Raw genomic sequence first — 12,280 nt, forward strand, 5'->3', positions numbered from 1 at the left:
TAATTGTCTCAGTCCAGTTTTTATTCCATTGACATAGTCATGCTTACCTCTTTTAACCTTTCCTTGAATCAGTTGTGTTCTTTATCAGTCAATGTCTTTAAGTTATCTTAATTTGACAAGATCTTTCTGATTATAAAATTCCCAGTATTTCATGTTTGTATGACTCTTTTAGAATACTTGTGACTCATAGAGCACACAATCAGTTTAAGACAGAAGTTATCAGCTGCTGTTGTAAAAACTGTTTGCTACTGCTAGTTGTTATTGCAAGTTATTTACCATTGAAGTATTTGAGGTCATGCAGAATGTCTAAGGTATGTTTAAGCACTGGATAAGCATATATTTACCAGTCAGCTTTGCCATATTCAGATATGTCTACATGTAGAAAGTATCATATTACCTTGTTGGCCTGTACCTCGCATAAGGTCTTACCAGTCAGCCTCTTGTATCTGTGAAAGAAGTGTTGTTACTTATTATGCTCTTGACTTGGAGAGTTCCCATTATTAAACACTTCTGTGTTTTCAGTAGGTAGCTTTTTGCCAGATGTTATGATGTGCACATTATAGTGCATCATATCCAAACCCTCTACCCTATTCCCAAATTGTGAATCATTAGTTAGCCTTGCAGTGTGAGTAATCTCTGTGGACTCACCGTGGTCAAGTCTTGGTTATCCTCCAAGCCAGAGTGGTATGGCATGTGAAAACAGAGGTTTGCTCTCAGCACTTCATACGTTAGGGCCTGTGCCTGGTCAGTTTACTCCTGCTGTCAGGGGATTGTGGTTCACAGACAGTGCCTGAGCAGAAAAATATTTTGAAACAATCTGATTCATGTGCACCCAGAAGGAAGAATGCAGAAGAATGCGTGCCAAAAAGTAGTGCTACCTAAGCATGTACTGTCTATCTGAGAAGGGACCTACCTGCCTGGTGAAAATATCCCATGGAAATTCATAGCCTATTTAGAACAACACACTACAACACATAGATGCTGTGATGATGGGCAGTTCTGGAAAACCCTGAGATAGGTAGGTTCCTTAAACACAATGTGTATGTTTCACAAGGCATTCTTTTGGTTTTGTTTTGTAGCCTAACAGCAGTGGTCAAGTAGTAGGGAAAGTGCCTGGCCATTTTACTCCAGTTTTGGCACCCTCTCCCCATCACAGTGCGGTGCGACCTGTGACCCTGACCATGACAGATACTAAACCCATCACTACATCCACTGAAGGTGAGGCATCTTCACCTACAGCAACCAGTAAGTATTTCTTTAGGAAACCAAAAATGTCCATCGAAGATTTGATGCGATTTCAAACTGAGGCCAGAAAAAGGCGCCTTTTCCTACTATTTGACCAAGTGAGTGCTCATCATTTCACATGCAGAGCAAACATGATCCGACTGCAAAGCTTTTCCTCCCAAAGTTTCAACCGACGGATCATGTTACGCAAACCAAAGTTTGTGACATGACAACCAAAATGAAAGGGAAAAGCCTGCATATTTGACCACTATTCAAGGAAAATAAAATGTCTTTTTTCATCTGAGGTGGACATTGTTAAGACATTGAGAAGCACACCCAGACAGTAAGGTTTTACAATGACCCACAGATGGAATTACAAAAATGGACTGGATAATTTGCTCCTCAATGAACTTTCCTAGAGAAATCAAACCTTGTTACAACACATACTTAATCCAAGCTATGATAATTGCATGTTAATATAGGTTGTGTCATTTTTAGCAAAAACAGCTGATGTTGTTAAACAAAAAAATTAAAAGAAAATTTTAATTCCTCATCATTTCTACAAGGGATGATAGATGCACTGTTTGTGCTTATTTAGTTTTTTAAAATAGGAGATTATGAACTCTAACTTCAATATTTTAAGCTCTTTACTACATGTAGTGTTATTTTTCCTATTATCTTCAATGGAATTGCAGTTCTGGAAATACAGGCAAATATCTAGACTAATTTCTTCCCTTGAAAGTATTAATGATCAGTGGCGCAGAATGTTGCTTTTTAGCTGTGTTCTGCATTTCTGTTGTCCTTGTACTTTTATTTGGACTTGAGATGTTACCAGCATTTATCAGAGTAGTGAAGATTTTTAGGAGACACCTCTACATTCTTGGAAAAAATCTGAACAATCTGTAAAAGTATTAGTTTCTTTAGGGTTTGCAACATTAAAATTACTTGTTCTAAAGCTCTTTAATATTTGAACTTCAAATGCACTCCCTAACTATTGGTCTGTCATTGCTGGAGACTATAAACTGTATCCTTTTCAGGTGTTATATGACTTTAAAACTTTTCATTAGAATCTGAGGCAGAGATGAGACTCAAAGGCATAAGATTTAAAGGAGGAAAACTGTTTAAGCATTTCTTATAAAAGGGTAGTAGTAACTTTTGGAGAAACTGGTACTTAAGTATAAATATATATATAGATAGATTTATGGAAAACTTTTATCTGCCCTTTCAGTATATTAGTTTCATTAAGAGGTAGTAGAGTCTATCTGTATCCCCACTGGTTATTTGTGGTACTTTATTTTGACCTTTTAAGAAGAGTTAGTTTTAGCAGCAAAGTACAAGCTGTTGCTCTAAACATTTGCACCAGAACAGAAAACTGAGAAAACTAAGTTCTTGTGCAGTTTCAAATATTTGTGGTTTCATTAGACTTTGACATGATTGTGCTTGACCTATATATCTCTCTTAGAGGAGGTCAGGGTTTCTAATAAAAATGGCAAAAAAGAACACAGTAAATGCCAGAACTCTTCTGGGATGTTTTCTGGTAATATGACCTTAATCATCATTATAGGAAAGCATACTTAATCTGTACATTGTCCTACTACCACGGGAATGATTTGGACTATATTTTCCAATTAAATCATCACTCAATTTCTTGTGCAATTCATGGGAACCTGAGTAGTTGATTCCTGTTGAATCTTTAGAAAATCTTGGGTTAGTTACTTAAAATAAGGCTTCCTCATGCTTCCATAGTAGTTACCAAGTAAATTCTTGCCACTACAGCCCATAACTAATAATAGAAAAAAATCCCTATATCAAAATTTTATTTGAATGTGGCCGTACTGCCTACAAGACAGTGTATAACACCTCACCTGCTCAGGATGTTATGATTTTCAGAAAGCTGCATTAGTCTATCTCCTTGGTAAAGGTTTTTGACACTGGATTGATAATAGTAAGAGCATTTTAAAAATGAAGAAATATAGCTTGTTGATGAAGACAATAACATAAAGTGAGGGATCATGTCCTTCTGATATAAATTATGCATGAATACATATGAACTGTATTAGCAGTCAAAGTGTGTTATCAGTCATAATAGTTCCACCACACAGATTGCTAATATTAACTTAACAACTAAATATATTATATTAACTCAACACTAAATATATTTTATATTTATTTGCAGTGACTGATTGATTGGTTCAAAATATATATAGTTATATATTTATATAACCTGGACGAAAAAATTACCTTTATTAATCAGTGTGATGAGAATAAACTGGAAAATGATTACCACTGCTCTTCATTCTGAAGTGCTATAGGAGAATTTTTAATAATGAGGTAGAATATCAGGCTTTAATAATATTTGGGGAGCCCTGTGGCCTCCACCATAACTTCCTTCAAATTATTTGTTAATTCTTATGACAATCTTTCAGTAAAACCTGTTTACTGTATAAAGAATTTTATTTTTTTTTAATGAATGCATTTTCTTGTTCTTTTCCATGTGAACTTAATATCAGCAGGCCATTTTAGTAAGTACTCTCATCTAGCTTCTCACCGGCATGCTTGTATGTGGTTTTGCTACTAAGCCTTTGCCATTTTTCAAACAAGTTTCCAGACTGTGATGCTACATATTGCAGTGTGGACATCTCCACACTGGGAAGTTGAGTAAGCCACCTAACTAATATGATAAATGACTTTAAAAGACATGAGAAGGTAATGACTTTTAGGAATTACTGGAGAGACCAGACAGGAACTTGTCCTACAGGTGAAGGATCCGTTCTCTGTAGCTAATCCCATTATCACTTGAAATTCCCTTTCTCCTCAGAAATGGATTTCTTCAATCTTCTGTAGCAGACTGCAAGAGAATTATTTTGGTAGCTCCCCTCAGAAAAAAAATGTTTTCTGATGTATGAGGGAGTTGAATATTTGCTATTATGTTGCACAGTGAGAATTAGCTCCCTTTTTAGCAAAATATTATTAAGATTATATCAAATTACTGCAAAGATTAATTTCATTCTACATAAATAAATCAAACTTTTTATTCTAATTTATGTTTTTCATTTACAGTCATTTGGGGTTTTCTTGGTAAAAACAGAGGCTTTACAGAAATAAAAATAATGTGATCATGAGTATTTTCACTCAGCATTGTGATTTCAGTGATTTCACAGCAGCTTTAAATTGGTATAATGGAAATTAAAAGTGTGATTAGTTCAAATAAATTCATTATGAAGTATTTTGAAAAAAATTAATCCAAAGAACTGCTATTGTCAAGAGACATCATTATGATTTGCACATGCAGCTTCCATTGAAGTTTATAGGAATTTACACATGCCTTTCCAAATTTGATCCAGTATTTCTTTTGCTTTCTCTTAAAGAAAAGACACATCCTATATACTGCAAAATCATAACTCTGGATCTCTCATATTTGTACTGTACCTGCACAAGGTAATAGATATGGTAGGTTGGTATTTTTATCAATATGTTTTGTTCTTCCTTAATCAGCCTACACAGCCTCAGGCACATCCCAAGCCAATCGATATGTGGGACTAAGCCCAAGAGACCCATCCTTCCTACACCAGCAACAGGTGGGCAAGTTTCACATGGGTGTAATGATATAGAGAAGCTTTTGTGGTATTACCTTCCTACATGCTGGCGCTGGTATCTTGGATTAGACTGAAATCTTGAGGGTTTCAGTATTTGCCATGTGAAGATGAAGTTATTTCAAGACACACTGTATGCTTTAAGAAATATCAATTTAGCCTATTCTTTGTTTCTTAGATTTGTTCCATCTTAAGGAACACCTAATATGTTTCTTTTGATATTTTATTTTTCAGGAGTTCATAAATTTAATCTTTAATAGGATTTTAGGAAGTAGAATGAGATGTTTAAGAAACTAATACTAAGTTCAAAATCAGCTTAAAAATAAGCAAAACTTTCAAAGCAAAAATATGCAGTTTATTATTTTCAAGTTATTTTGTTTCCTTTTTCTCCAGATGTTTAACATGTTTTTTCTTTTTAGTCTTAAAAGATCAGTTATAAAACCAAATTCTCAAGGAAACACATCATCATTTCTAGTGTAATAGGTTTAAATTGGTCTGCTGATTTCAAATGTGATAAAACCACGTTTTTGTTCTAGTTTTTTACATCATTTATATTTCAAGTAGCATTTTAAATTTCACATCTCGTTAATGCTGCAAATTTAATGCAAATGGAGTGTTTACTCAAACTGTGAAAATATAGAGCCGAGATTAATGATGGCATACAAATAAATTAGCTGCAGTCAGTAGCAAGGCCATGCACATACAGAAATGGTACATTACAAAAATAAATCCAGACTCTTTAGAATTTTAATGTACTTTATGATATGTGTTTGTGTTCCTCTTAGATCTTAACAGTAGAGGACTTTGAAATTCACAGCATGAACAAATGTTGCAAGGAGAAAAGCTGAATGTGGCAATAAGAAGGAGGGTGCTAAATAGGCCTTGGTATTTGTTGTACTATATTTTTTTCCTCAGACTTGGGTTCCTGTCAGCAGTTTATATACATTTTTGTTCCTCATCTCATATATTTACATTTTTCAGTAAACCTACCTGTTCTACATTGCCAAGATATTGCTGACCCGTACTTCAGCTGAAACACCTTATCTATACCCACTTTCATGTTGAGGAGGCCTTATGTCCATTTTAAAGGTCATCACATGTAGAATTCAGAGAAAAATCATAAATATGATATTTTATTCAAAATAGCTGATCTGTTGTCAAGTATTTTTTTACCAGTAGGATCTAAATTCAAACATCTGTACACTTCTATTAAAATATGTAATGACTATTAGTGGGTTTTCCAGCCTTTAATTCCTCAATAGCTTTTCAGGCATATTGTTTTGCTGGATTTTTTTTAACGTCTCAAAGATTTTTTTTATTATTAAATGTGTTATAATTATTATGATTTTTTTTTAAAGATACACAGCATATAATTACAATTTTTTGAAGCGCACACAACACCTCTCTTTTTATGCACAGTGAATGTAATTTGTGGAGTTCTTGTGAAGTTTCATATAGTATTCTGTGAAATATCCCTGACATCCTGTTAATTTAGGGATGTGCAATAATTTTTTCCCTTTGTATTTTTGGACAAAATTCTTTTCTCAGACTGCTCCTGCTTAGATCTATTCTATCTTCCAAGCTCATTGGAAGACTTCTAAACTTCTCTGCACATGCCAGAAAGTATAGAAGCATTTTTAATTTTCTCTTGGCTGAATTTTGACTGATATATTGATAATGTTTTGCATTCTCTATTTATTTTTGTCATTGTATAGATCAAAATAGACTTCAAAATTTTAGCAGTGTCTTTGGAACATCAAGTGAGAGGGAGCTCAGAGGTCTTTGGTGTTTACATGTGTTATGTCTGATACTCCCTTTCGTGGTAAAATGTGGCCAAATGGCTCACAGGGAAGGGGAAGCTAAGTTAGATCTCATATACACTTCAGAAGAAGAAAAATTATTTAATGCTACTGTGTTAAAGTGTATTGCTTCATAGTTATATTAATCCAAGAGCATCAATTGGTGACCAATGAGCCATGTAGTATATTTAAAAATATCAGCATTTTACTACTGTCTTTGCTCTTAACTCACTCTTCTCTTCTAACATATGTAATGGATGTATCTGTGTTTGCCTGAGTGTGTTTGTGTGTGTATGTGTGAATGAATGCCTACACATATGTAAAAAAATAAGGAGCAGTATATGCAGCTGAAAACATCTGAAAGAGCAGAATTCTTAAACTAGAAAGTTTTTCAGATGGATAAATATGAACATATATGTGTGTATAGGTATGTTTCTAATGAATTAGTTACCTTCACTCAGTTCTAAAGGTGACATGCAGAGATATATACATATACATATACATATACATATACATATACATATACATATACATATACATATACATATGTACATTTACATATAAATATACATTTACATATACATATACATATGTACATCTACATCTACATCTACATCTACATCTACATATACATCTACATATCTACATATATATATATATACATACAGACTATATGTATATATATAAACACACACACAGACACACACACACACAGACACACACACACACACACACACACACATTACCTAGCAAGTAAGGCAGAGCACTGAGATTGTCTAAACAGCTTTAACAGAGCAAAGGTTATCCTTTTCTAAGACAGAAATAGGATTGATTTACTATGTCCTTTCACTACTTCACAACAATTTAAAAGAAACCACTCTTCTTGCGGCAGATTTTAAATGCATTTGCTTTAAAGCAACTCATGATGAATGAAAAGAAAAATCAAGGAGTATGTGAAATAAGGCAATTAATCATTTTGTATTAATGGAGAGAAATTTTCAATTAGAAAGCCCGTGGTTTTAGTTCCAGAGAGGTCTTTTAAACATTCCCCATATCCTGTAATGCACAGTGACCCCTTAAGAATAAATATTGTCACTGGTACCTTTTTTACTTCATTGGAGGAGTCTTTATGAAGATTTATTCCTTCTGATAATGAGAAATATTGGCATGTACCCTTGAGTACTTTTTGTTATTGCTAAAAGGAACCATTATGTAGCCCATTTAAGTTACAGTAACCACAATAAATTTAAAAGTTACACATGTATTTTGCAACACACACTCACAAGGAGTTCTTACAAAGTGATAGTGTTCTAGAAATTCCAGTAAACAGTGTAAAGCACAGTGCATCCCAAATACTCACATTTACATGGAAAGCACTGACTAAAACTCCAAAAGACAATGCACAATAGGGCCAGTGGAAGAATTTGTTGGCTTTTACTGATCTGGATACTTGGAAATTGTGATGTTATATGCATTACTTAGCCTGTAACATTGATAGTTAGAAAGACCAGATTCTAATGGGGAATTAGAACTATGCAGTCCAGTTTCTGCTGCACTAGCTGGTGGATCTTCCCATCACCTGCCTTGAAATGCCAGGTATTTCTATGCTGGGGCATGGATAATTACATAAAATACATCTTGCTTCAGTGGCATTTGAAGAGTCATATGTATCTTGGAATTTTCTTGTAAAAATTCATATCAGACCTCCTCTGTCTAGTAGAAATTATTAGTGACCACTAGTTTTTCTTTTTTTTGATTCACCATCAGCTTCTGAGTGTTGATAATGTAACTGCAGGAAAAACACTATGGGAGAAAGCAAGAGATGTGATAAGACCTACTACCTGAATGAGAGAGTTTTTCCTAATGTTACTACTAGTCATTGGTAGAAGTATTTTCTGAAGCCAAATCAAAGTTCTTTATCTATGCTGAGAAACGTCCCAACTAAATTGAACAAAAGAAAGATTGGATAATTTTTGCAATTATATGGGCACACCTTCATCCCCCTCCTGCCCTTAATTTGCATTTATTGAAGATTTGTGGTTTCTAAGACTAGACTAGAGGAAAAAGGCAGCAAACCAACAAACTGAGGAAAGTCTGTCAAATTTAACCTTCTATAAGTAGACACAATTCCTTGCCAGATTCTAGTTGTGTCTGCGTTGGTCTATGCAACTTTAATGGCAAGATCATTGCTTCAGTAACAAAGTCTTAATGACCAAGATCTTCATGGTTATGTGATGACATTTCTGTAGCCCACTTGTGTCACACTCCTCCAATTTCATGGATTTATTATGGTATTGAAATGACAAGCCGAGTCAGCTTATGCTTTTTCTGGCAATAATGCTAGAAAGTTACTAGAAATACTAGTCATATACTTTGCCTGTGTAAACAGTTTAAAAAGATGGATGGGTGGATGGATGGATGGATGGATGGATGGATGGATGGATGGATGAAAGGATGCATAGACACTTGTATTTATTGCAAGTGCAATGATGAATGGTATCACAAAAAAATAAGGTTTCTCTTGGAATGAATGAAATAACTGTAAGGTTTTTGTTCTTGACCATTTAAATTTATTGCACCACTGGGCCTTGTATGGATGATTCTATTTTTAATTGGAAAACATAAACAAATGGAATAGCTATAAAGGTTGTTAACAATAATCTCTAGAACTTTCCTGTCACTGTGCTAACTAGTGCTGGCCCAGTTGCTTAGGAGTTAATGAACTCTTTCAATCTTTGCACTGGTAATTTCAGTGTCATGGCTTTCACTGAAGCTTTTACTTTCTTGGTATGGTGTGCTGTGTTCATGATTTTTGCACAGATTTTACAATTATGGGTAAGATTTTTTCAATGTATATAGTAATAAGGTCTCCAAAATGATCAGAAAACTGTAGATAGCTTCTAATTTTCTACAAATGCCTTCTCTGTCTCTTTAGTAAAGAATTGTTCTTACCAGACGCATCCTTTAGTTATTGAGCTGCACAGTTCAAAATGTATCTCTCTTTGTACTATTAATCATGGAAATTGTGAACTTAAATGTCCACTGAACACAGAATATTTGTTTACAAAATGTTTTGGGTGGATGTTACTTTTGCATTCAGCAGCAAGCTGAAAGAAGAACACAGGCGGGCTCCTAAAGAGAACTTGTCAGTAAAGTCAGGAAACAGGTTATCAACACTTAGCCTGTTCTTATTGTGTCCCTTATCATAATTGACAGTTTGACGTAAAACTGGGTCACATGATAGCCAGTGAGGTATGTAAATGGCTAAGAGGTCACCTTTCACATATGCCTGCTGGAAAGGAAACACATTTAAAGGAAGTTTCAGTCAGAACAATGACAATATGCAAATGTTAAGTTTTATGGGCTTTTCTCAACTAAGGGAAGCTATAGCAGTCTCCTATTAAACTTTCCAAAATACAGTTCTTCTTTCACTATCTATCACAGTAACTTAAAATGAATGTTAGTCTCAGCCATTCTTTAGATACAAGACCATGAAATCTGCTTAAATACTAACCCCTAAAAATTATTCATACTCTGATTAAAGATGGAGCTGCTGGCTGTGGGTTTTTAATGTATGTATGATTTGCATACTTAAGATGTTGCAGGATGGTTGTGCTTGCAAGGTGCTGTTTAAACTGTGAAGACAGCTATAGTAAAATCTAGCACTTGGGTAGAACTTCACATCAGTACGTCTCACAGATCTGGAAAGTGCAAAACAAAATCAGTTCCCTGGCATTTTACAGAAGTACTTGGTCTACTGCTTTGCTTGCCTCCAGGCCTGTGTCCACTTTGAGACTTGTGTCCTCTTCCTGAAAAATGTCTGAAGTGAATGAGGGAGCTGCACTAGCTCCCAGGAGAAACACATGCAGTGTGCTTGGTGCTCTGTGCTGCTTTGTGAGTGCAGCAGTGGGGATGTACCATAGGCATAAGGGCAGAGCCTAGCATGCAGGGCTAGGAAAATGGCTGGGCTACCTGTGAGGATTCCTCATCTCCTGCAAGGCTGGGCATCCTTATCCACCTCATAAAATAGAGTCATCCTCTTTCTTCTGTGCTTAAATGAGAGATAAATAAGAAACTACTTGATAATATTTTGAGGTTGGAAGTTGTTATGGTAGTAGAGGTTCCTGTGGCTTGCCTTGCTAAGAAAACACAGAACTGTGGACTTAAGGTCAAGTCTGTTCAGCAGCCTTCTAGGAAAGACTTTTCACCATGTCATATGTCAAGATATATTTTTCATTCAAAACATACATTTGAGAAAATTAGTGGTGTCTTTAGCAGTTACTAGATATATTCTGAGGATCACTTCTTATGTCCCTCTGTTGAGGAATGTAAGTTTTATCAAGTAGTTTCCTGCCTCTCCTCTTCACATATCCTGCAGAGAAGCTCTTTTAGATGGCCTATAGTGGGTAAGAGTGGCTGTGCCTTCTAATCTCCAGCTAGCACTGTTACATAATTGAAGAGGTACCTAGGTTACTCTGAGGAGAATAACTGGACAGAAAGCTTTCAGTGTGACTCCAGACAACATATAGCACTTGAAACACTGTGATGAAGTGCCTTATGTCCTTCCAAAACTTGGTACTCATGTCAGGTCTGTGCACCCAAACTTTCCCTGCTGGGAGGTCTGGACATCCTCCAAAGGCAGCATCCCACTGCTTCTGTGAACAGACTTCTTCCATCAAATGGAGCCCAGACTCACAGAGTTCTATTAAATTCTACACTATTTTTACCCAGAAACCACTCAACATGAGGACAGGATGCAGATGAAGACTTTGGAAGTGATATTTCTGAATCTTAGACATGGAGAGATCTTTCAATAGGAGTGATTTGGGAGAGGAAGTTTTATGTCAGGGCTATGTGAGCCTAGTGAGGAGTGTGGCACAGCAGTTTTTAAAGCTGGGGAGGTGTATCTCAGTACAACCCTAGGCTTGTTGTCACAGAACCAGTTGTCACACAAACCTGAACGTCTCCACAGTGCTGTCAGTACTGCAAGCATGGCACGGCTGGTGCAGTGAATAGCACCACAGCACTAACTGTGAATCTCATGGAGCATGAGCCTTCATATAAATGTGCACGTACAAAATGCACGAGTTGCATTATTTTCTTTGCAGTATTTGAAAGTATGTGAATTGAGGTAAATATGACTGTATATAATAAGAAGCATGTCATTACTAACATTTCTGAAATATGTTCCAAAAGCTTTGTGGTGCTTTCTTAATGATAAATGCTACACATTAACTGTATGTGTGGAAGGCTTTCGTACAGACTGTGGGAAGAATACAGTGATTTAGTGCAGAAGCTAATTTACTAAAATGCAATATATCAGTCTCTTACTGTTTTCCTCAAACGACAAATGTAATTAGGTTCTATATAGCAAGCTAAGTAATACCAAATTTCTGAGTTAGGCCTAAGTGAATATAATAATTTGTAACACTAAGTTTGTGATTTTAGTATATTTTTAACGGTTGTAATTGACATAGGGCTTTTATTAATAGATTTTATACTTTGTGAAGAAGTAAAAGAGGGAGATGGGTGGGAGAGTTTAACCTTTCAGTCTTTTGTTTCAGCTGCAAGTGCGTTTTTATAGCTAAGTTATGAATCTTTAAAATATGCATTTGTAGTGAAGATGATGACATCCTTAAGGATAATAGCAGAAATATGTCTACT

The 12,280-nt window shown here is 35.4% G+C and overlaps 1 protein-coding gene across 9 annotated transcripts in view; it reads left to right on the plus strand.

Annotated features, from left to right (window-relative positions):
• The window catches only part of NFIB (nuclear factor I B), a 168,682-nt gene that overhangs the window by 137,752 nt on the left and 18,650 nt on the right, over positions 1-12,280 (plus strand). For 3 of the 9 annotated variants that reach the window (XM_056513153.1, XM_056513155.1, XM_056513160.1), the window contains 2 exons: positions 1,080-1,245; positions 4,720-4,802. The exons of 3 other annotated variants lie outside the window; for them this stretch is intronic. In XM_056513153.1, coding sequence (XP_056369128.1) covers positions 1,080-1,245; positions 4,720-4,802 — 249 coding nt within the window. The remainder of the gene's footprint in view (positions 1-1,079; positions 1,246-4,719; positions 4,803-12,280) is intronic. 3 more of the 9 variants (XM_056513154.1, XM_056513157.1, XM_056513156.1) reach the window with 2 other exon arrangements.

Source organism: Oenanthe melanoleuca, chromosome Z (genome assembly GCF_029582105.1).
Source record: "Oenanthe melanoleuca isolate GR-GAL-2019-014 chromosome Z, OMel1.0, whole genome shotgun sequence".
Classification (NCBI taxonomy): domain Eukaryota; kingdom Metazoa; phylum Chordata; class Aves; order Passeriformes; family Muscicapidae; genus Oenanthe; species Oenanthe melanoleuca.